Below are 21,492 nucleotides of genomic sequence, written 5' to 3' on the forward strand. Positions count from 1 at the left end.
CACGGGATCCACAGCTACTCCTCACAGTCCCGTCCTCATCTCCTGCTCTAGATGGCAGAGAATTTACACAGGAGAGTAACCCCAGCAATACAGTGAATGTGGAAAAGCTTCAGTTTGAATCACACCTTTAATGGCCGTCAGAGACTGCACATGTGGCAGAGTCCAGCAAATTCTCTCTTTTTGGGGCATTCATTGTTTTGCTCTGCCCTGGTAGATGGAACTGTTGATCAAGAGCTACTTCTGGCAGAGACTGACAAGGGTGACAATAGTTCTGAGCTGGGATATTGTTGCTGGCACCTCTGTTTGGAAGTAGAATGGCTTTTCCATAAATTCCACAATTATTTCTCTATGACGATACTGAAGTTGCATTTAGAATAGCAGCGATACTTCTTCATATCCTCACTTAAGTCACAATTATGGCCCGTCCCCACTTTGCTCTCTTTTAGTTATTAACACAGGCATGTTGTATCTTTCCCTTCCTGCTTAAGCTTTAATTCCAATCTGTAATGACCTTTCTATGGGCTTCAGAGTTCTTTTAAAGTTGTACTAAGCTCTCTGAAAATTAAACGGCCTATGCTCTGATTTGACCGTTTACCCCTCCCTCCTCCTATAGCATTTGGAGGTGTACATTTTAAGAGACACACTCTTTGATATTTTTTCCATGGTGGTGGAGATAGCTGAAAATGTATTATCTATCTGCTCTTTTGGACTCATCCTTGGTATGGTTGTCTTAGCGATTCTCTTTCTTGGCTTTTCTCCTCTATGTTTAATTTCTTGCTGCTCTGTGTAAAGCAGGAAGGATTTTTTCTCCAAGAATCAGGCATCACAGATGGGACTGAAGAGGTTTATTCACGATACCGGGAAGTCTGATAAATCAGCTTCGGCTTCATAGTGTTACAAAGATCACTTATATATGTTTTTTTCTCACTTAAACAATTCGTTTACATTTCTTTTATCTATTTACTTACAAATACAGACCTTGTTCTTTTCAGAAAGAACAGGGGTGATAAAGACAGATACAGAACAGGATTTCTGACTATCCTTGGGGGGGGATGGGTGGAATCTTTACAGATAAGAGGGTATACCACAAGGGGGGTAGGGGTGGGAGTGTACGGAATGTGCTGTTCTCATGGAAAGGCAGAATCACTAAGTGGGTATCTGGTCTTCGAGTTATCAGGCATTTACACTAGCCATTGTCCTTGAGGTTTTGTTATGCATGCCTGTTAATTATTGTTGGTTTCGGTTGGGCTGAAAACTACTTCAGATCTAACATCTGTATTTTGGCTCATGGCCTCCATGTGACTCCCTCTGGGGTTCAAGGCGACCCTGCCCTAGATTTAGTATCATGAGGGTTTTAACCCCTTCACTCTTCTCACATATGCCGTATTGCAGGCCTCGATGAATGAATACAAGCCTAACCAGGAAACCACTTCTATCTCTTATCCAAGGTCCCCTAAGGTAGGCTGTGACTTCATCCAGCACCTTTCTCTTTGAAGTTGTAGCTGCTAAACCTTGAAAGTTCTGCACTTTGTGCCTTTCTAAACTCACTGCCATGTTCTTTGGCTCTTCTCAAAATCTGCCTACTTTGCTCAAAATACCGTAATGCTAGTATCACGTCTCTTTGTATGGGGTGGGGGAATATAATGCTCTTAGCTCTACCAACAGGTGTTTCTGAGGCATCTCACATCTTTAGGAAGGTAGAGAAGGCATGCTTTCAAAATGGAATGGGTTCACCTCTCTCTCCACCTAAAAGGAGAGCTCTAAGCCTCATGTTAATTCTTCTTTCCTGGCTCTCTCTCTCTCTCATCTACCTTCTCTGGAAGGTCATTTTTTCTTTCAAGCAGTTTAATTTCACTCTGTAATAATGTTCCAAATTCCATGCATTGCCTCATACCTTTTTCTCTGAGCTATAGGAGGCAGAACAACTTGAAACCCTTCGCAACTGAGAGAACCGAGATGGGCCCCTGTTGGGTTATCGATGAAGGCAGTGCCTCCAAGAAGGAAGCTTTAGTGCTACAGCCCCATAGCAGGACCATGAAAAGAATGAGAGTCTGTGTACCCCGGAAGAGGGACAGCGTGTGTGGCTCGGCCAGAAGGTCGAGTCACCAATGACCCACCAAGAGAACCATTGGCCTGTAAGAGGTGGGTGCCATCCATTTTAAGACCAAAGAAAGGCTAGGGGCCAGTAGGGATACAGACGAGATGTAGGGGACAAGACAGGCTTCATCCCTTGGAGCACAAGTTGAGCACACAAAAAGTGGCAGCTCTGTGTGTTGGATGAGTGCCATGGTATCTAGGCAGCCCATCGGGGGTAGTCCATGAGGTCTCAGATTCTGGTGAGGTCCATCAAGACCAACTCCCACCAAGCCTTGGTTATTCCAATCACGTCATAGTTCCTTGTCTGTGCCAGGACTTCCAATTCCTTCACTTGTTTCCCAGGCCTCTTGTGTTCAGGTATAGGCACCTAAGATAACTAGCCGAGTGCCCTAATTTCTCAGTATGAATCAGAAACTAAAATGCCACAGTTTCTAAGAGAGCCCTGCGTGGGACTAGCACTCCAGCACTCCATATTGCTGGGGAGTCCCACTATCGCCCCATGGTGGCGGGGTATCCGGGTCTCTCCTTTATCCCCTCCACCCAGGTGTGCACATCCCTTCTGCATGAGTCCCAGTGGCCCGGGGATGGCAGTTGGAGCTCTTAAAAATAGAAATCCACACAGCTTGCACCTCCCTTTACACTCTCCCACCCCTCTGGTAGTTTGGCAACTGCTGCTTTAAACAGATCTGAATGAAAGCAACTGCCCAGGAGAAGCAGAAGAAATGTCAGTTTGAATGATTGGCCAGTTTTTCAGCTCCTTCATACAGCTCCTCGTCACTTGCAGTGCAGCGTTCAGCGTATTTGGCTGAACGATGGTGAGTAGATCAGCAGCTCCCTGTAAGTAATGAAAGTGATTGCAAAGCTGTGCATTTATTCTGTCAAGACTCCTTTAAAACATGTTCATGTAGGAAAAATCTTTCTAAGTTGGCAAGTCTTTCACCTTGTGATGGCCCTCGCTCGGTGTCTGTTGGCAGTGGAGTGCTGCCTAGTAGCCAGGGCTTAGGCTGTGACGTGCAGGGGTGCTGATGGCAAAGAACCCCAGATCCTCTCCCTGCTATTGTGGGAAACTTTCCTGGCTGAGACACTACCCCTGGTGGAGTTGGCTAGAAAAAGGATCTGAGTCCTCGCTCCCACTCCTTTTCCCCAGAGGCCCACCTGCTCTTGAGGGCACCCCTGCCACTCTCCTGTGTGGCGGGGTCCCAGTAACACCAACAAGGCTTGGCCAAGATCCCTGGGGGGCTCAATCCACAACCATGTCATGGTACTTTGGACAGGGGTAGGGTGGCTCTCTCCTCACCGGACACATCCCTGACCGCTGATCACTACATTAAGTTCAGACCTCATACAACTTGTTAAACAGCAGCTCTAAGAAAAACAAGGAAAAAAAGGGGAAGGTTAAGGAAATAAGGAGCCCTGCCCTGTGGGGATGGGGACCTCCAACCGACAGTCTCTGGGACATAAGAAAACTTCACAGTCTGTCCCTTACATGTCCCATGCCCCGCTCCTATGTCCTGGCTGTGCTGTGCTGATGCCATGCTGATGCCATGCTCTGGCGGTGGCCACACGCAATCAGGCTCCAGCCGAGTCACTGAATGTGTGATAAAAAAGTTCAGCCTAGTAGTTTCTTCCATTGTCTTTGGCTGTCTGAAAGTGTAGCGTCAGTTTGTCAAACTGAGCAAGAACCCTGCTCACACAGGGACCGATGGAAAGCCACCTAGTGTCAGAAAGCTGCAGTATTATCAGTGGTTTCTTCTCCTCAGCATTGGCCCCCATCGGGGTCACGTCTCCCCCACTGCCCACTCAAGGCCAGCCTACAAGGCCTTCTTGTCTGGCAACATCTCTCTGCGCTGGGCCCTGCCTTGCTGCTCTGCCCCCAGCTCCACTCCAGCGGCTGATCTTTCATTAGCTTTGCCCTACACACGGTTGCCAGGTTTCTACTGCATCCATGGCTCAAAGTCCCTTAAAAACTAGCCCGAAAGCAGCCCAAGCTAGTTATTGAAACAGCTTCTGTTATTAACACATTGGTCTTTATATCAGATAACAAAAGACATTTTTTATTAGAGACACAGCTTTTTTATTTAATCCAAGCTGTGCTACAAGCCCCAGCAGGAGTTGCTCCACATTAGCCACAAAGCTATGAACGGACAATCAAATTCAAAATATGAACCCCAGTCCTAGTAGTTGTGCCCCCCCGGAGGGTTGGCAGATGTTTCAAACAAAAAATGGTGAATCATGGCAGCCTGGCAGCTCCAGAGCGCCCCTTGTTGATTTTCCCAGCTCTCCTGAATTTAGGACCTGCCCCTCCAGCCAGATTGCTTTAAACTCCCACTCCTTCCCGGGCAGTAATGTCCTTCAAATAATGTATTCCACCAGCATGGGAGCAAATGGAGGAAACCCCACAATGTTTCCCCTCCCATCTGGACTTCCCTTGGATGAGAACTCGGGGGGATGGATTTGCAGAGGCTGTTGACATCACCCTGCAAGGAGTAAGTCGGCTGCTGGAAGCCAGGGTGAGACCATGACGCTTGTGGGCTGGTTACCGGTGCAGGGCCATGAGCCACAACAGCACAGTGTTAAGGCCCCCAACGTCACAAGGCAGGTGGTGACAGGTCCCTTTACTGGTCTAGGTGATGCCCAGAATGTCACAGACTATGCCACTCTGCAGCGTCTAAGCAGGGTGCTGTCTGGGAAACACTGAATCCCCTTGATGACATAGGGCACATGGGAAACTCTTCAGAGACAACAGGTAACTTACATTAGAAAAGGAAATTGGACTAGAACAGAACTGGAAAGCCTGAGGTTGCATCTTGGTTTATTTTCTGTGTAACTCATCTATGTTCGCTTTTCCTCGATATTCATCAGGTCCTTTTCTGCCAAACTGCTGCCTAGTCAGTAGGTTCCTAGTCTGTAGCAGTGCATGGGATTCTTCCATCCTTTATCTTTGCATCTGGGATTTTTCTATGAAATAGACTTATTTATTTTGTCTCCAGTCTGTGTGCAGTATGTGTACCAAAATAAACTGATAATTGAGGGCAGGTTTCATGGCTTTGTGGGGGACAAAGCAGAGGAGAAAAATCCAAGTTAAGAATTCAGAGAGATGGATTTGGGAAGACTCAGGACTGAAAAACATTGTTGGGGCCTGGTGGATGGCAGAACTGGGGACCTTGTGATGGCAGAGAGGGGAAAAAGAGACAAAAGAGTCAAAGATGGAGAAGAGTGAGAAATGGTGAGAATCAACATATATAGTGATGGAAAATAGATCTGAGAGCATATAAGAAATCATGAGCGCTGGTGGTCGGGAAGTCACACAAAGGCCGAGTGACAGGGTGTGTGGGGCTGGGGAACGACAGGTGATTCTGAAAGAGATCAGATGATGGTTGGAGAGATAGAACTTAGCAATGGAGAGGGCAGTGCTTGGTGATGGAGTGATAAGACATTAGGTGTGAGGAACGTCTGAAACAGGAAAATTCCTCAAGGCTGAGTTCAACGAAATTGGGACAAAGCACCCTTGATTAACAAGGAGAAATCCTTTCCCCCTCTTGTCACACAGGATTAAAGTCAGTGACCCCAGACAATCACATTCTGCAGGTGTATTTTCCCACTTTGTCACGAAGCTCTTTGGTTATGACCCCATAAATGATGGGGTTGAGCATGGGGGGCACAAGGAGATACAGGTTGGCCAAGAGGATGTGAACATGGGCAGCGATGCCCTGACCAAATCTGTGTGTCAAGGTGGAGAAGAGGCTGGGAGTATAAGACATCAGTAGCACACAGATGTGGGCTGTGCACGTGTTGAGTGCTTTCTGGTGGGCTTTCTTAGAGGAGATCCTGAGGACAGCCCTGATGATCAGCCCGTAAGACAGGCCAATGAGTGTCAGGTCTAACCCGATGATCACAAATGTTATCACCAGGCCATACGTCCGGTTGATTCTGGTATCCCCACACGAGATCTTCACCACAGCGATGTGCTCACAGTACGTGTGGGGGATAATGTGGTTGGCGCAGAATGGCAGCCTCTGCAGAAGCAGGGGCTCTGGCAGAACCAAGAGAACAGCTCGTATCAAACCCATTAGCCCTAGCTTAGCAATTCGTGCGTTGGTGAGGATGGTGGCGTATCTCAGAGGGTCACATATGGCGATGTAGCGATCGAAGGCCATTGTCACAAGGATGGCTGAGTGCGTAACAGCAAACACATAAAGGAAGAAAATCTGGGTGAGGCAGCCATCCATGGTGATGCTTTTGAAACCAAACCAAAGTATGCACAATGTCTTTGGCATGACGCAGGTAGATGTACCGATCTCTGTGAGTGCCAACATGCAGAGCAGCAGGTACATGGGCTTCTGCAGGGTCTCCTCTTTGGCGACAACAAACAGAACCATGAAATTTCCCAACAAGCTGATGATGTAGAACGTAGAGAAAGGAATGGAAATCCAGATGTGGGCAGCTTCCATACCTGGGATGCCGTTTAGGATGAACATTGATGGGCCGGAGGAGGTAAGGTTGAAGGCCTCCATGAGGTGGTGAAGTCTCCAATGACGATCTGAAATGCTCAGATTCCTGTGAAGTGAGAGATGCCCAGCGAGGGGGTTACATACGTGATTACAAATAACACAGTAAATATTTTCTAGTTCCAACAATTGAGAAAAAGGGATGAGCAGAGAGGTAGCAACATTATTCCCCTCTATTCAGCAATGCAGAGGCAACATTTGGAGTTTTCTGTCCACTTTTGAGCCCCCCATTAAAGGAAGAATGAGGAGAAATTGAAGAAAGCCCAGAGGAGGGCAACAAATGATTAGGGGGCAGAGGCACATGACTTATGAGGATAGGCTGAGGGAATTGGGGCTTGTTTAGTCTTCACAAGAGAAGAATGAGGGGGGATTTCATAGCAGCCTTCAACTAACTGAAAGGGCATTCCAGGGAGGATGGAGCTAGGTTGTTTTCAGTGGCAGCAGATAAAAGAACTAGCAGGAGTGGAAGCAAGTTTCAGTGGGGCAGGTCTAGGTTGGATATTAGGAAAATGTTTTTCACTAGGAGTGTGGTGAAACACTGGAATGGGTTACCTAGAGAGGTGCTGGAATTTCCATCCCTTGCTGTTTTTTAATGTGTTATTTGACAAAGCCCTGGATGGGATGATTTTGTTGGGGTTGGTCCTGCTTTGAGGAGGGGCTTGGACAAGACATCCTCCTGAGGTCCCTTCCAAACCTAATATTCTATGATTCTATGATTTCCACATGGCACCAAATTAGTTAGGCCATAGTCCAGTCCAGGAGTGTTCTCAGAGGGAGCTAACCAAGCCCGGTGAATGAGGAGCACGACGGGAGATGACGTTTGATGTCAATAAGTGCAACGTAGATGCCTACTAGAAGGAAAAACTTGAACTCCTTAAATACTTTGCAAGGTTTCCACTTAACTATCTGAACTCAGGGCAGGGACCTGGTGTAATGGTTTACAGATCTGTGAAACCCTGCTCAAAGTGCAAGTATTCACAAAAACTAAGCAAAACATTGGGACACAGGAGGAGTGAGATGGGGAATAATACCGAAAATACAATGCCATGTGATCAATCAGTCAATTCTTCACCCTCCTCTGGAATTTTCTGTGCAGTACTGAGCACCCTTGTCAAAGAAGCTACTGCAGAACTAGCGTGGTTCAGTGAAGGGCAACAAGAATGATCAAGGGTCTGGGGAATCTCTCCTAGGGAAAGAGGTTGAAAAAACTGGGATTGTTACCTGAGAAAGGAGAGAAAAAAGAGGGGATTTAAGAAGAGTCTATTAAATACCGACTGGTAGCCGGTATATGAAGAATATGTGCTCCCTGTCTCATAATACAAGGTCAAGAGGACATTCAATTAAATCGAAACATGGCAAAGCCAAAACTGATTACAAGATGAATGCTTTCTTCTCTCAGTGCATCATTAGACAGAGAAATTCATTGCCACTAGATGAAGTTGAGGGCAGGAGCTAAGGAAGAATCGGAAATGTTTTTTGGACATTTACATGGATAGTAAGAATTTTCCTTTACAATAGATACAGCTAAATAAATATCTTGGAAAGCCTGTACGCCTGAGTGTTTCAGGGCACAAGCCAATTTCTAGCTATTAGATGTTAAGGTGACACCCTCAAAACGGTCAGGTTATCCCCCCAACACCTTCTTCTGCAGTTCCTGGGCAGTGGCTTTCAGAGAAAGGACATTTGACTAGACGAACCATAGATTTGATCTACAATGCAATTCCTGTTTTGGAAATGAGCCAAGTTTTCCCCATAGAAATACACATTATCATGCCAGGCTGGGACTTTGTGCTCTGTTACTTCCCTTGTTTCTTTTGGTGAGACACATTCTTAAAGACATCTGCCTTTCTCTGAGACAAAAGAAGTACAGTGATTTGGTTATTCTGCCTTGTTAACTGACAAGTGTAAGCAGATATACCCGTCGGCAATCCAACTGCTTCCCCTTCTCAGGGTTGAATACTGATAACGTTTGCAGATGTCAAAAAAAATTGGGGGATCATAAATAATTAATAGGACGGGTCACTGATTCACAGCAATCAGGACTTGTGAGTAAACTAGGTCGAAGCAAAGGATATGTGTCCTAAGAACAAAGAAGGTAGGCGATACACGTTGCGGTACTCTCTTGTGGGAAGCAGTGATTCAGAACAAGATTTGGGAGGCGTGAAGGGGTAATTAGCTAAACATGAGCTCCCTGCATGACCCTGTGGCCAAAAGAGTTAACACGATCTTAGTATGATAAACAAGGGAATCTCAAGTAGAGGGAGAAAAGTTTTTTACCTCTTTCTTTGGCACTGGTGCAACTGATGCTGAAATAATGTGTCCAGTTCTGGTGTCCAGAATTAAGGTTGGATGTTGATACACTGAAGAGGGGTAAGAGAAGATTCACAAGAATGTTTAAAGGTTAGAAATCCTGCCTTTCAGTGATAGATTCAAAGAGCTCAATCTATTTAGTGTAAGAGAGGTGGTGAAGGAGTGACTTGATAACAGTCCACAAGTCCCCACACAGGGAACAAATATTGAATAATGGGCTTTTCAGGTTAGCATAGAAAGGTCTAACACCATCCAATGCCTGGACGTTGAAGCTAGACGAATTCTGACTGTAAATAAGATATACACTTCAAAAACAGAGAAAAATTAACCATTGCAGCAATTTACCAAGGCTCATGGCAGATTCTCCATCACTGAGAATTTCTAAAACAAGGTTATATGTTTTTCTATAAGCTCTGCTCTAGGAATTCCTTGGGGGCAGGTCTCTGGCCTGTGCTATACAGATCAGACTAGATGATCACAATGGTGACTTCTGGCCTGGGGCTCTGCGAACACGTCTCTGCAGCACATACAGGAGTCAGTTGGAGGCATTTTGTCTGCAAGCTGGTGCCTGAGCCTAACTGAAGGCTTTTTTCTTTTACTCATGACAGTGCTGAATTTAGCCCCACAGGAAAAAAGTCTCATGTGACTTTGAAGCTTTGAAAATGACACTCTAGGCGTGTTCTTCACAGGTGTGAGGCTTCCCGTGAGCCACTGCATGAAAGAACATTTAAGATAAGAAAAATACTGATGTTACCCCATAAAATTTGCACCTTGAGAAATGCAATTCTATGGCTCGGCAGGAGAAAGAAGCCCTGAGACCTGCCCAGACACACTCGGGGCCAGGAAAGCTCCCAGCACTGGCCTGGGACCAACAATCAGAAGAAAAATTGAATTTCAGCAGTACTGCCCGTCTGTTGTGTACCCCCCACTCCCTCACTGCACCTCCCCCAACGCCACCCACTTGTCCATGTACAGCCTCCTCTCACCCCCACCATCCCAGTGCTGTCCGCCTGTCTGTGCCCCCCACTCCCTGCCCCCACAATCGCCAGCCCTGCCACACAATGATACCACTCACCCAGGACCTACACCAGGTGCCGGACACACCACAGAGTGACAGCTCGTACAAATATCTACACAGCCTGGGTTCAATTCTGTATTTGGCTGCACCAGGGAAAACGGGGATGGAAAAGCAGCCTGCACAGGCTGTCAGTTGATAAAGGGAACCCCAGCAGCAGCTCAGTGTGTGCAGGGAAGAGGAGAGGGACAGACCCGAGGGAAGGGGAGAGAGGACATGGACACTAAAAGGAACCAGCGCAAGTAACTCTTCCTCAAAACAACACAAAGCTTTACCGTATTCCCGCCAGCTGGAAACCCAGACACAACTTCCTGATGTTTTTGCATGCTGGAAGTTGCTGAAGTTGCTATGAGGCTTTTGTGCGGTTGGTCACAGGAGGAGGGATGGGCTGGATGGAGGAAGGTGTCAGAGATAATCTACTACAGTCTGTCCACATTACATTACAGCCTGAGACACCCCCTTACTCGGGAGATTGCAGGAGGCCTAGTTACATCTCTTTGGTGTGTCAATTAGTCAGGATGTCCATTCCCTATTTCACCGTTTCAGGACTCTGCGCCACTGCAATCTGGATACTGCACATCCTCCACCACACCCACACTGTGCGTGCCTGGATCTCCCCCAGTGGGATTTCCAACACTGCTTGGTTTCCTCTGAGTCAAAAACATGCTTTTATTTTTACTGCCTTTTGGTGCTTCTCGTCCTCTACAGAACCAGAGACGCAGGGGAACAGAGAGAGCAGCCTCCCGGCCAAAAGAAATTGTCACCCTAATTGTTTTGAACCTCTAAACTGTGAGTTTAAGATTTCAGCTACTCTCCCGTCAGTTCTTCTCTGGACCAGAGGAGCTCACTCATCCTTAGAGGCCGTAGGACAACTCCAGTTGAAGTCACTGGAGGATCATGGCTAGTAAAAATCAGGCCTTTTGTTTAAGTCCCTAAACGTGCATTTGTGGTCGGTTTAGGGTGAAATCATGGCCCTGACGGGAGTTTTGCCATTAATATAAATGGGACGAAGATTTCACACTTAGTGATGAGCTTTAGACTCTGTGGTGTGAAGATCCTGGCTTTAGGCCCTGCAGCAGCAAGAGCTATTCTGTTAAGGTGCTGAGAGAGTCTGAAGGAAGATCCCCTGTTTATGTGGCGTCCTGAGACCAAGCATGAAAGATGGGGATTCAAAACACAGAGGCTCTGATTTTGCTCTCAATGATGCCAGTGTCAACCTGGAGTCAGCCACTGAAAGGAGAATGTGAGAAAAGAATCTGGCTAGTCTGTAAAACCCTGTGTGACCCATTCCTGTTCTGAAATCTCAGGTATCGCACGTACCCAGTGAAGAGGTTCTAGCTACACGTCTTAACCTGGCAGTAAAGTTGCTGAATTTGAAAATTTGAGCGAACAAGAGAAAAAAAAACAAACACACCAAAAAAGGGAGATACTGAGACAGACAGAAAGACACAGTAACAGACAAGGAAATGGTTTTAAAAACAAATATTTGTCTAAACTATTTACAATAAATCCTTAATCTCTATCCTGGAGAATTCCTGCCCAGATTGTTCTTGATTTGAACCCTTCCCGAGCCCTTAGCCCTAACTTTATTGCAGAAACAGGCCACTCACCGAAATCCAGTGCAGCAGAGACCTGAGAATCAGTGTACGAATCTCACGTCTGACACTTGCAATGCTGGACAGGGACCTTTATGATTCCCCCATACAGTCCCTGCAGACTCTGACGTAGGCCAGGACTCGGGGACAAATCCCCAGACTCCGAGAGCAGCAGGAAGTGCAGAAAATAGACCCTTGAGAATTTCAACCTAAGAGACTCTCCCAGGAGAGAAGAAATGATTCACCAATAACAGAGGCTCAGATTGTCAGGCCAAAATGAGGCTTGCAGACTTGCTAGAGTTGTCCTGCACTGCTAAAAGAATAGAGAGAAAAGAAGAGCCAAGGGCTGGACTTGCTCATTTATCTATCAGCATTTCTGTGCTTCTGCTCATTGTCATAGAACCTGAGCATCTGCTGCTACTCCCGGCTGATGAGCCCTGTGCTAAATCCCTGAGACTATGACGTGCACGTGGACAGGCTCTTGTGCATCCTTGTTTCAAACATAGGATTTTCACACTGAGTAACAGTCCCTCCCATCCGCTAGCCTCTCTGACAGAAGGCAGCACAGATTGCCCCATCTTAGTCATAAACCCCTCCGAGTGCAATATGCTGCCATGGGGAAGGGCAGCTTCCTGAGCCCCGTTCAGGGATCAGCACGTGCCCTGAAGCCTGTGGACTGATGGCCTTTGTCTCTTTATCCCAGCTAGAGTAGCTGCACAGACTGACATTCGGTTGTGGAGCATGGAGGGAGATGTTCAGAGGCGAGTGAGATTCCCATTGTCCGTACACATTTAATGGGACTCTGCTGACTGCTGCCCTTGTGTCCTACCAGTGGCAAAGCATTTCATAGAATCATAGAGTTGGAAGGGACCTCAGGAGGTCATCTAGTCCAACCCCCTGCTCAAACCAGGACTAACCTCAGCTAAATAATCCCAGCGAGGGTTTTGTCAAGCTGCAGCTTAAAAACCTCTAAAGGTGGAGGTTCCACCACCTCTCTAGGTAACCCATTCCAGTGCTTCACCACCCTCCTAGTGAAAAACTTGTTCCTAATGTCCAACCTAGATCTCCCCCCCTGCAATTTGAGACCATTGCTCCTTGTTCTGTCACCTGCCACCATTGAGAACAGCCTAGCTCCATCCTCCCTGGAACACCCTTTCAGGTACTTAAAGGCTGCTTTCAAATCTCCCCTCATTCTTCTCTTTTGCAGACTAAACAAGCCCAGTTCCCTCAGCCTCTCCTCATAAGTCTTGTGCTCCAGCCCCCTAACCATTTTTGTTGCCCTCCGCTGGACTCTCTCCCAATTGTCCACATCCTTTTTGTAGGGGGGGGCCCAACACTGGACACAATACTCCAAATGCGGCCTCACCAATGCCAAATAGAGGGGAATAATCACTTCCCATGATCTGCTGGCAATGCTCCTACTAATGCACCCTAATATGTTATTAGCCTTTTTATCTCAAGCAACATTCCTGCCTATTTTAGGACTCTGCTCCACTGTGATCTGGATACTGCACACTCTGCCCCCCACACCATGCGTTCCTCCCCGTCAGTGCAGGAAGCATCCTGAGCCCCTATTCTCCTCCTCCAGGGTCCCCACAACTCCTGCTAATATCCCCAATCCAGTCTTGTGGGAACTTTATTTAGTCTACAGCTTTGAGAGTTTCCTTGTGTCATTATTATTGGCTTCTCAGCATTTGTGCTCCTATTTTCAATTGTCCATAAAATATGGCTTTGGGGAAGCACATATCGTCCAGCACCGCAAAAAAACCCAGTTCCTAACCTTTCGTAAATGTTGTCCTTCAAGATGTGTGGCTCATGTCCATTCCAATCTAGGTGTACGCGTGCCATACTCATCGCCAGCAGAATGTTTTTCCCCTAGTGGGATCCATCAAGTCAGGTTTATTCCCTGGAGTCACGCTCTCATGGCGCTGGTATATCGGACCATGCCGAGCTTCCGCCCACTCAGTTCCTTCTTGCCACCAGACTTCAATGGAGGAGTAAGCGGGGTTTTTTGGAATGGACATGAGCTACACAACTCGAAGAACCACAGTGACAAACGCTTAGGAACTGTTTTTTCTTCTTCCAATTCTTGCTCATGTCGATTCCAGTGTAGGTGAGTCCCAAGCCATTGTGCAGGAGGAGGAATCGGTGTTCTTTGGCACATAGACTGCTGTACTGCTCTGCCAAACACGGCATCGTCTCAGGCTTGCCGAGTGAGATTGCAATCTGATGCAAAGGTGTGGATTGAAGACCACGTTGCAGATGTCTTGGATCGGGACCTGTGCCAATAATGCTTTTGATGAAGTTTGTGCCCTTGTCCAATGTGCTGGTACCTTCGCCAGGTCGTTCCACTGTTGTCACAAACAGTTGAGTGGTCTTTCTAAATGGTTTTGTCTTTTTGATATAGAAGGCAAGAGCATGCCTGATGTCCAGGGAGTGAAATATCTCCTCTTGGCTCTTGGTATGTGGTTTTGGGTAAAATACTGGAAGGAACATGTGCTGGTTCATGCGGAATTGTAAGACCACCTTTCGAAGGAAGCCTAGGTGAGAATGCAGCTGGATCCTGTCCTTAAAGAAGATAGTGTGTGTGGGCTCTGAAGTGAGGGCCCTCATCTCCAAGACCCTTCTGGCCCAGAGTGATGGGCTATCAGGAAGGCCACATTCCAGGGGAAATAGAAATGAGAGTACCTCACCAGGGGCTCAGCTGGGGGCCCCATGAGCCTTGACAGTACTAGAGTGAGATCCCATACTAGGATCTGCTGGCACATTTGAGAGTACAGCCTGTCCAGGCCCTTGAGAAAATGGCTGGCAACTGAGTTGGTGACGACAGATCGGCCGTTGACCCACGGATAGCAAGTCAAAATAGCACTCAGGTGGACTCTGCTCAATGACACTGTAGGAAGGCGCAGTGGCCTTCCTCTGAACCTGGGCCCGCGGAAGGGCTGCAGGCACCCAATCAGACTCTAGACTTGCCGGCAGCCCAGTCTGCCCGGCAACCAGGCCACTGGGCCCCGACAGGTCCTGCCGGGCGGCCAACCCAGCAGCAGGGGGGCGGAGCCCTAGGGAGGGCGGCAGCCATAAAGAGCAGGCCCTGCAGCTCAGAAGAAAGAAGGCTGCCGGCGGAGACAGATGCACTGCCTCGCCAGCTGCAGCAAGGGGCCGAACCACGCCAGACCTCCGCCTCAGGTAACCCTCTTCCGGCCCCCGGGGCGACCCCGGCGACCTGCCTCTAAGGCCTGGGTTGGGCCTCCGGGCCCCCTGGACTGGCCGAGGCCTACAGGCCCAAAGCGCTGGGCCCAGCCTCAGGCCCGCAGCGGCTGGGACGAGCCCCCTGAACCGGAGAGCTGGGAGTTCCGCCCAGAAGCCGGTCTGGACCTGGAGGAGCTGCCAGACGCCCAACCCCTGGAGGCAGGATCCGACCTGGAGAAGTTGCCGGAGGCTGAACCGTACCCCCAGCCCTGTGATCTGGAGGAGCTGCCCCTCGCTGAGGAGCTTCCCAGTCTGCCCCCCGTGGACGCAGAAGGACTGACTGGCCTACCCCGTGCGGTGTACCCCGACGACCCAGAAGAACCGACGGACTCAGGTACCGGGGAACCAGGGGAGGAAGGAGCCCAGGGACAGCCAGAGGCGTGGCTGTATTAGGGGTAACGCCCAGTCGGCGTGTTGCGGCAGGAGCCCCGCCGACTGAGTGGCAACACCCGTGCCACTGCTAGGGCCCTGGGCTGGGACGCAGTGGAGTTGGGTGGGCCTGCGTCCCCCTCCCCTCTCCCCGATCCTTGCCAACCCCCAAAAGGGAAATCGCCTCTACCGCCCGCTGAACTCGAGCTCACTGCTTCTTGCTCGCCCGCCCTGCCTGGGGGCCGGGGCAAGAGACTCCTCGCTCGCCCGCCCTGCCTGGGGGCTGGGGCGAGAGACTTTCAAACTAACATTCCCCTATTGATTAGGAAGGCGCAGTGGCCTTCCTCTGAGCCTGGGCCCGCGGAAGGGCCGTCAGGACTGGACCGGGCAGGAGCCCGTCCTACAGACACCAATAGCTGCTGTTACTTTAGGTGTAGTAAGCAGTCCAGGATAAATGTTAGATAACTGCAGGGGCAAAACACCTCTATGCATAGGCCCAATCAAGAACTTCTTCCATTTTACCAGGTATATCACTCTACTGGGTGGTTTTCTACTCCCTAGAAGGAGCTCTCTAGTGGGTCCATAGCCTGTCAACTCTAAGGAGTTCAGCCATGGAGCTTCCAGGCCGTGAGATGCAGGAACTCCAGGTTCAGGTGATGCAGGCGACCGTGGTCCTGGGTAATCAGATCTGGAACCAGGGGCAGCCTGATTGGAGTCTCCATGGAAAGATCCAGATGGGTGGTGAACCAATGTTTGACGAGGTTAGGCTGGGCTATCAGGATTGTGCAAGTTCCTTCCCTTCTGATGTTCAGCAGAACTCTGTGTATGAGTGGAATGGGCGGGAACACATAGAAAAGATGGTCCTTCCAAGGGAGAAGGAATACACCTGCAACGAGCCCGGGCTCTAGTTCAGAAAGGTGTAGAACTGCAGACACTTCCTGTTGTGCCTTTTTGCGAACAAGCCTGTATGGGGAACTCCCCACCTTTAGAATATGTTCTTCACAGTGTCTGGGTGAATGGACCATTCATGGTTGGAGAAAGATCTGCTGGGATGATCCGGTAGTTCGTTCTTTGTCCCCAGAAAACGAGAAGCTCAAGATGGATTGAGGTGGGTCACACAGAATTCTCACTTGGGGAGGGCTTTCTGGCACAAGGGAGAGGAGCGTGCTCTACCGTCTGTTTATTTTAGAAGATTGCTGTTATGTTGCCTGTAAGAACCAACACACATTTGCCCTCCTGGACCCTTTGTTTCCTCAGAAAAGCCACAATGACTGCCATGCACTTGGTAAATACATGAGGAGCTGCTGACAGACTGAAGGGGAGGACAGTAAACTGGTAGTGACTGTATTTCACTATGAATTGGAGGACTCTTATGTGACTTTGAAGGACTGAGATGTGAAAGTACACATCCTTCAAGTCGAAAGCAGCATACATTCCCTTGGATTCAGAGAAGAGATGATGGAGGCCAAGGAGACCATGAGGAACTTTAACTTCTTCATGAACCTGTTGAGGTTTTGCAGGTCCAGGATGAGTCTGAGATCAGTCTTGGCTTTCGGGATTAGGAAATAATGGGAGTAGAAAGCCTTACCCCTTAGCTCCAGAGAACCTTCTTTATTGCTCCCACTTTTAGGGGCATGTAGCACATTGCGTGGTCAGGCCCTCCTGGCCCTCGGGGTTCTTCCACCTTGTATAAAGGACTCACAGCCGTCTGCATTGCAGTCACCCATGCTTGTTTATATACAGTGCACACAATCAGTTCCCCAGTCCCTGCCCCGGGCACTGTAGGGGCTCAGAGGCTCAAGATTGCTAGCCCCTCCTGGCCAGCAGGCAGACTGACTCACAGGCCTCCCCACCCTGCTTGGCCACACCTCCCCCCTCCTGGCTTCCTGAGCTGGTCTTTATACCCTCCCTGGCCAGGTAGCCAGCTGTTTCCCCCTTGCCTCTTGAGTCAGGACTCTGGCTTAGCCTAATCAGTGCAGTCAGCTTTGCCTGCTCCCTTTTCAGTTCTTGGCTTCACTGACCTGCACTGCTTCAGCCTAGCCCACTGGGTTAGGGGTGACAGAGGCAGCCGAGGGGCTTACCACCCTCCACTCTGTCACAGGGTATTTGCACTTCCTGGATTAGAAATTGCTCATGAGTAGGGACTCTGAAGTGGGACGGGGAGGGAGTGTGGGAAGGCGGGGAACAACTGAATTGTAGGAAATATCCACTATAACCCCTGGATCCCCTTCAGCTGTACTACCACCTAGTCAATTATTCCTCACTTTATAGCTGTGCATTTTAATTTTCCTTCCTAAGTATAGTACCGTGCATTTCTCTGTATTGACTTTGATTCTATTGAACTATTTTCTAAAACAAATCTAAAAGTGTGTAAAGCAACTTAAGCCCAAACACAGTATTCTTCCTTTTCTGTTGTAAAATTACTGTGTAGTGTTGCTGTGCATTGTTAAAAACACCGCTTTCCACCCAAGAGGTGGCTGCATTTCAGTGGCAGGTGAAGGGGCCTCTCTCTATATATTTTTCTAAATCAAATCTAAAAGTATGTAAATCACCTTATGAGTTAAATCAACGTCATTCATTATCACTTTGGATTCTTCGCACCCTGAGTTGTGCTGACACTGATATTACCTCTTTCGTAAAGCACTTTGAGACCTAGATGAGAGGTAGCTATTTTTGTTATTTCAAAAATCCGGAAAATGCCACTGAGTGTTGCACTAAAATGAGGAGGTAGGTGCAGATTTCTGATTTCATATGAATGTATTATTATCACTAACTGACTCCGGTTAGTGAGGAAAATCTATCCTTGAATCCAAGAGTTTGGGTGTTTCCCTAAACAGATAAATATTTAATAACAACACTATGTCCCTTCTTTAGCTCTATCCTTCCTACGATCTCAAAGCGCTTCTCACCACATCCCAGAGAAACTGAGTCAGAAATGTGGATGTGCTTTACCTCAGTTCCCCCAGTGAATCTGTGGCAGAGCCAGGAATAGAAACCAGAACTCCTGACTCCCAGGCTTTAATCAGTAATCATGGTTTCTCACTGATGCAGCATACTTCCTGTCTCATCATCTGAAGTATCGTTTCATCCTTTGTAATTTGGTTATATAGACTATTGGCCTGTTTTTCAGAGGAACTGAGCATTTCCTATTGGGAGTGGCATTTGTTCATCACCTCAGAAAATCAGGCTGATGGGTGTTTTCTTTTCCCATCTTTATAAATGATCTGTACAGAGGAGGTTACTGACCACTCAAAGACAGCAAGCATTAAACATTAAGAACATAGGAATTTTCCATCCTCGATCAGACCATTGACCCATTTGAGCTGGTATTCTGCCTTTCAAAGTACCCTATGTTGAATATTTCAGAAGAGGACCTCAAGCAGTTGTCATGTATCAAATTGTGCAACACTATGCCATGGAGAGGGAGCAAGATTCCTTCCTGACCCCAGCTGGTGTTCAATTTATGCCCTGAAGCATGCCAATAGTTCACCCTTCTAATCTGATCCTACCTAAATTAAGAATGGGTGTGTATATTCATAGAACTGTCTCATCCTCTTCTGGAATTACCTCAAAAGAAGGTCACAACACTCCTTCACAGACATTTGGGACAGGATGTGCAGAAGACCTTGAAACCCTACACGCACTGTCTTCGCCTTTCCCACTTTATCCATATGCTTATTATTTACACTGGCAGCAGAAGCAGTTCCAGCAGCTAGCACAGCACCTATGCCCCAAAATCATAGAATCATAGAATATTAGGTTTGGAAATGACTGCAGGAGGTCATCCAGTCCAAACTCCTGCTCAAAGCAGGACAACCCCAACTAAATCATCCCAGCCAGGGTTTTGTCAAGCCACACCTTAAAAACCTCTAAGGATGGAGTTTCCACCACCTCCATATGTAACCCATTCCAGTGCTTCACCAATCTTCTTGTGAAAAAGTTTTTCATAATATCCAACCTAGCCCTCCCCCACTGCAACTTGAGACCATTGCTACTCGTTCTGTCATCTGCCACCACTGAGAACAGCCTAGCTCCATCCCCCCTGGAATCCCCTTTCAGGTATAGAATCATAGAATATTAGAGTTGGAAGGGACCTCATCTAGTCCAACCCCCTGCTCAAAGCAGGACTAACTTCAGCTATATCATCCCAGCCAGGGCTTTGTCAAGCCGCAGCTTGAAAACCTCTAAAGATGCAGATTCCACCACCTCTCTAGGCAACCCATTCAAGTACTTCACCACCCTCCTAGTGAAAAACTTTTTCCTAATGTCCAACCTAGACCTCCCGCCTTGCAACTTGAGACCGTTGCTCCTTGTTCTGTCATCTGCCACCACCGAGAACAGCCTAGCCCCATCCTCCCTGGAACCCCCTTTCAGGTAGTTAAAGGCCACTATCAAATCCCCCCTCATTCTTCTCTTTTGCAGACTAAACAAGCCCAGTTCCCTCAGCCTCTCCTCATAAATCCTGTGCTCCAGCCCCCTAATCATTTTTGTTGCCCTCCGCTGGACTCTCTCTAACTTGTCCACATCCTTTTTGTAGTGGGGGGCCCAAAACTGGACACAATATTCTAAATGCGGCCTCACCAATGCAGAATAGAGAGGAATAATCACTTCCCGTGTCCTGCTGGCAATGCCCCTCCTAATGCAGCCCAATATTCTATTAGCCTTCTTGGCAACCAGGGCACACTGCTGACTCATATCCAGCTTTTTATCCACTGTTACCCCCAGGTCCTTTTCTGCAGAGCTGCTGCCTAGCTCGTTGGTCCCCAGTCTATAGCTGTGCATGGGATTCTTCCTTCCTAAGTGGAGGACTCTGCACTTTTCTTTGTTGAACCTCATTAGATTTCTTTTGGCCCAATCCTCCAGTTTGTTTAGGTCACTGTGTATCCTATCCCTACCTTCCAGGGTATCTACCACTCCCCCCAGCTTAGTATCGTCCGCAAACTTGCTGAGGGTGCAATTTACCCCATCCTCCAGATCATTAATAAAGATGTTGAACAAAACCGGCCCCAGGACCGACCCCTGGGGAACTCCGCTTGTGACGTTGCCAGCTAGACACGGAGCCTTTGATCACTACTCGTTGAGCCCTATGCTCTAGCCAGTTCTCTATCCATTTTATAGTCCATTCATCCAACCCATACTTCTTTAACTTGCTGATAAGAATACTGTGAGAGACAGTATCAAAAGCTTTACTAAAGTCAAGGTATATCACATCCACCGCCTTCCCTACATTCACAGAGCCAGTCACCTCATCATAGAAAGCAATCAGGTTGGTCAGGCATGACTTCCCCTTGGTGAATCCGTGTTGACTGTTCCTGATCACCCTCCTCTCTTCCAAGTGCCTTAAAATGGATTCCTTAAGGACCTGCTCCATGATTTTTCCAGGTATTGAAGTGAGGCTGACCGGTCTGTAGTTCCCTGGATCCTCTTTCCTCCCTTTTTTGAAGACGGGCACTATATTTGCTTTTTTCCAGTCCTCAGGGACCTCCCCATTGCCACGAGCTTTCAAAGATAATAGCCAATGGCTCTGAAATCACCTCAGCCAACTCCCTCAGCACCCTCGGGTGCATCGCATCCGGCCCCATGGACATGTGTATGTCCAATCCTTCTAAATAGTCTTGGACCTGTTCCTTCAGCACTGTGGGATGTTCGCCTCCTTCCCATTCTGTGCCACCCAGTACAGTAGTCTGGGAGCTGATCTTGTCTGTGAAGGCAGAGACAAAAAAGGCATTCAGTACCTCAGCTTTCTCCACATCCTCCATCACTAGGTCGCCTCCCTCATTCCCTAAGGGGCCCACACTTTCCCTAATCTTCCTCTTGTTGGCAACATGCCTGTAGAAACCCTTCTTGTTCCCCTTCACGTCCCTTGCTAGCTGCAACTCCAACTGCGCTTTGGCCTTCCTGATTTCATTCCTGCATGTTCGAGCACTGTTTTTATACTCCTCTCTAGTCATCTGACCAAGCTTCCACTTCTTGTAAGCTTCTTTTTTGTGTTTAAGTTTGCCACGGACATCTTTGTTAAGCCAAGCTGGACGCCTACCATATTTGCTATTCTTTCTGCACATCGGGATGGTTTGCTCCTGTGCACTCAATAAGGTCTCTTTAAAATACAGCCAGCTCTCTTGGGTTCCTTTCCCCCTCATATTAGCCTCCCAGGGAATCCTGCCCATCAGTTCCCTAAGAGAGTCAAAGTCTGCTTTTCTGAAGTCCATGGTCCGTATCCTGCTGTTCTCCTTTCTTCCTTTTGTCAGGATCCTGAACTCAACCATCTCATGGTCACTGCTGCCTAGGT

At 48.1% G+C, this 21,492-nt stretch overlaps 1 protein-coding gene across 1 annotated transcript; it reads right to left on the reverse strand.

Moving 5' to 3' along the window:
- Window positions 1-5,672: 5,672 nt before the first annotated feature.
- LOC137157860 (olfactory receptor 52P1-like) lies at window positions 5,673-6,611 on the reverse strand. The gene has a single exon (XM_067555296.1). It carries the CDS (start codon window positions 6,609-6,611, stop codon window positions 5,673-5,675), a length of 939 nt encoding a protein of 312 aa, XP_067411397.1.
- Window positions 6,612-21,492: the final 14,881 nt, after the last annotated feature.

The sequence above is a fragment of the Emydura macquarii genome, unplaced genomic scaffold, assembly GCF_026122565.2.
Source record: "Emydura macquarii macquarii isolate MOO-44397 ecotype Brisbane River unplaced genomic scaffold, CSIRO-AGI_Emac_v2 contig_1604, whole genome shotgun sequence".
Taxonomy (NCBI): Eukaryota; Metazoa; Chordata; order Testudines; family Chelidae; genus Emydura; species Emydura macquarii.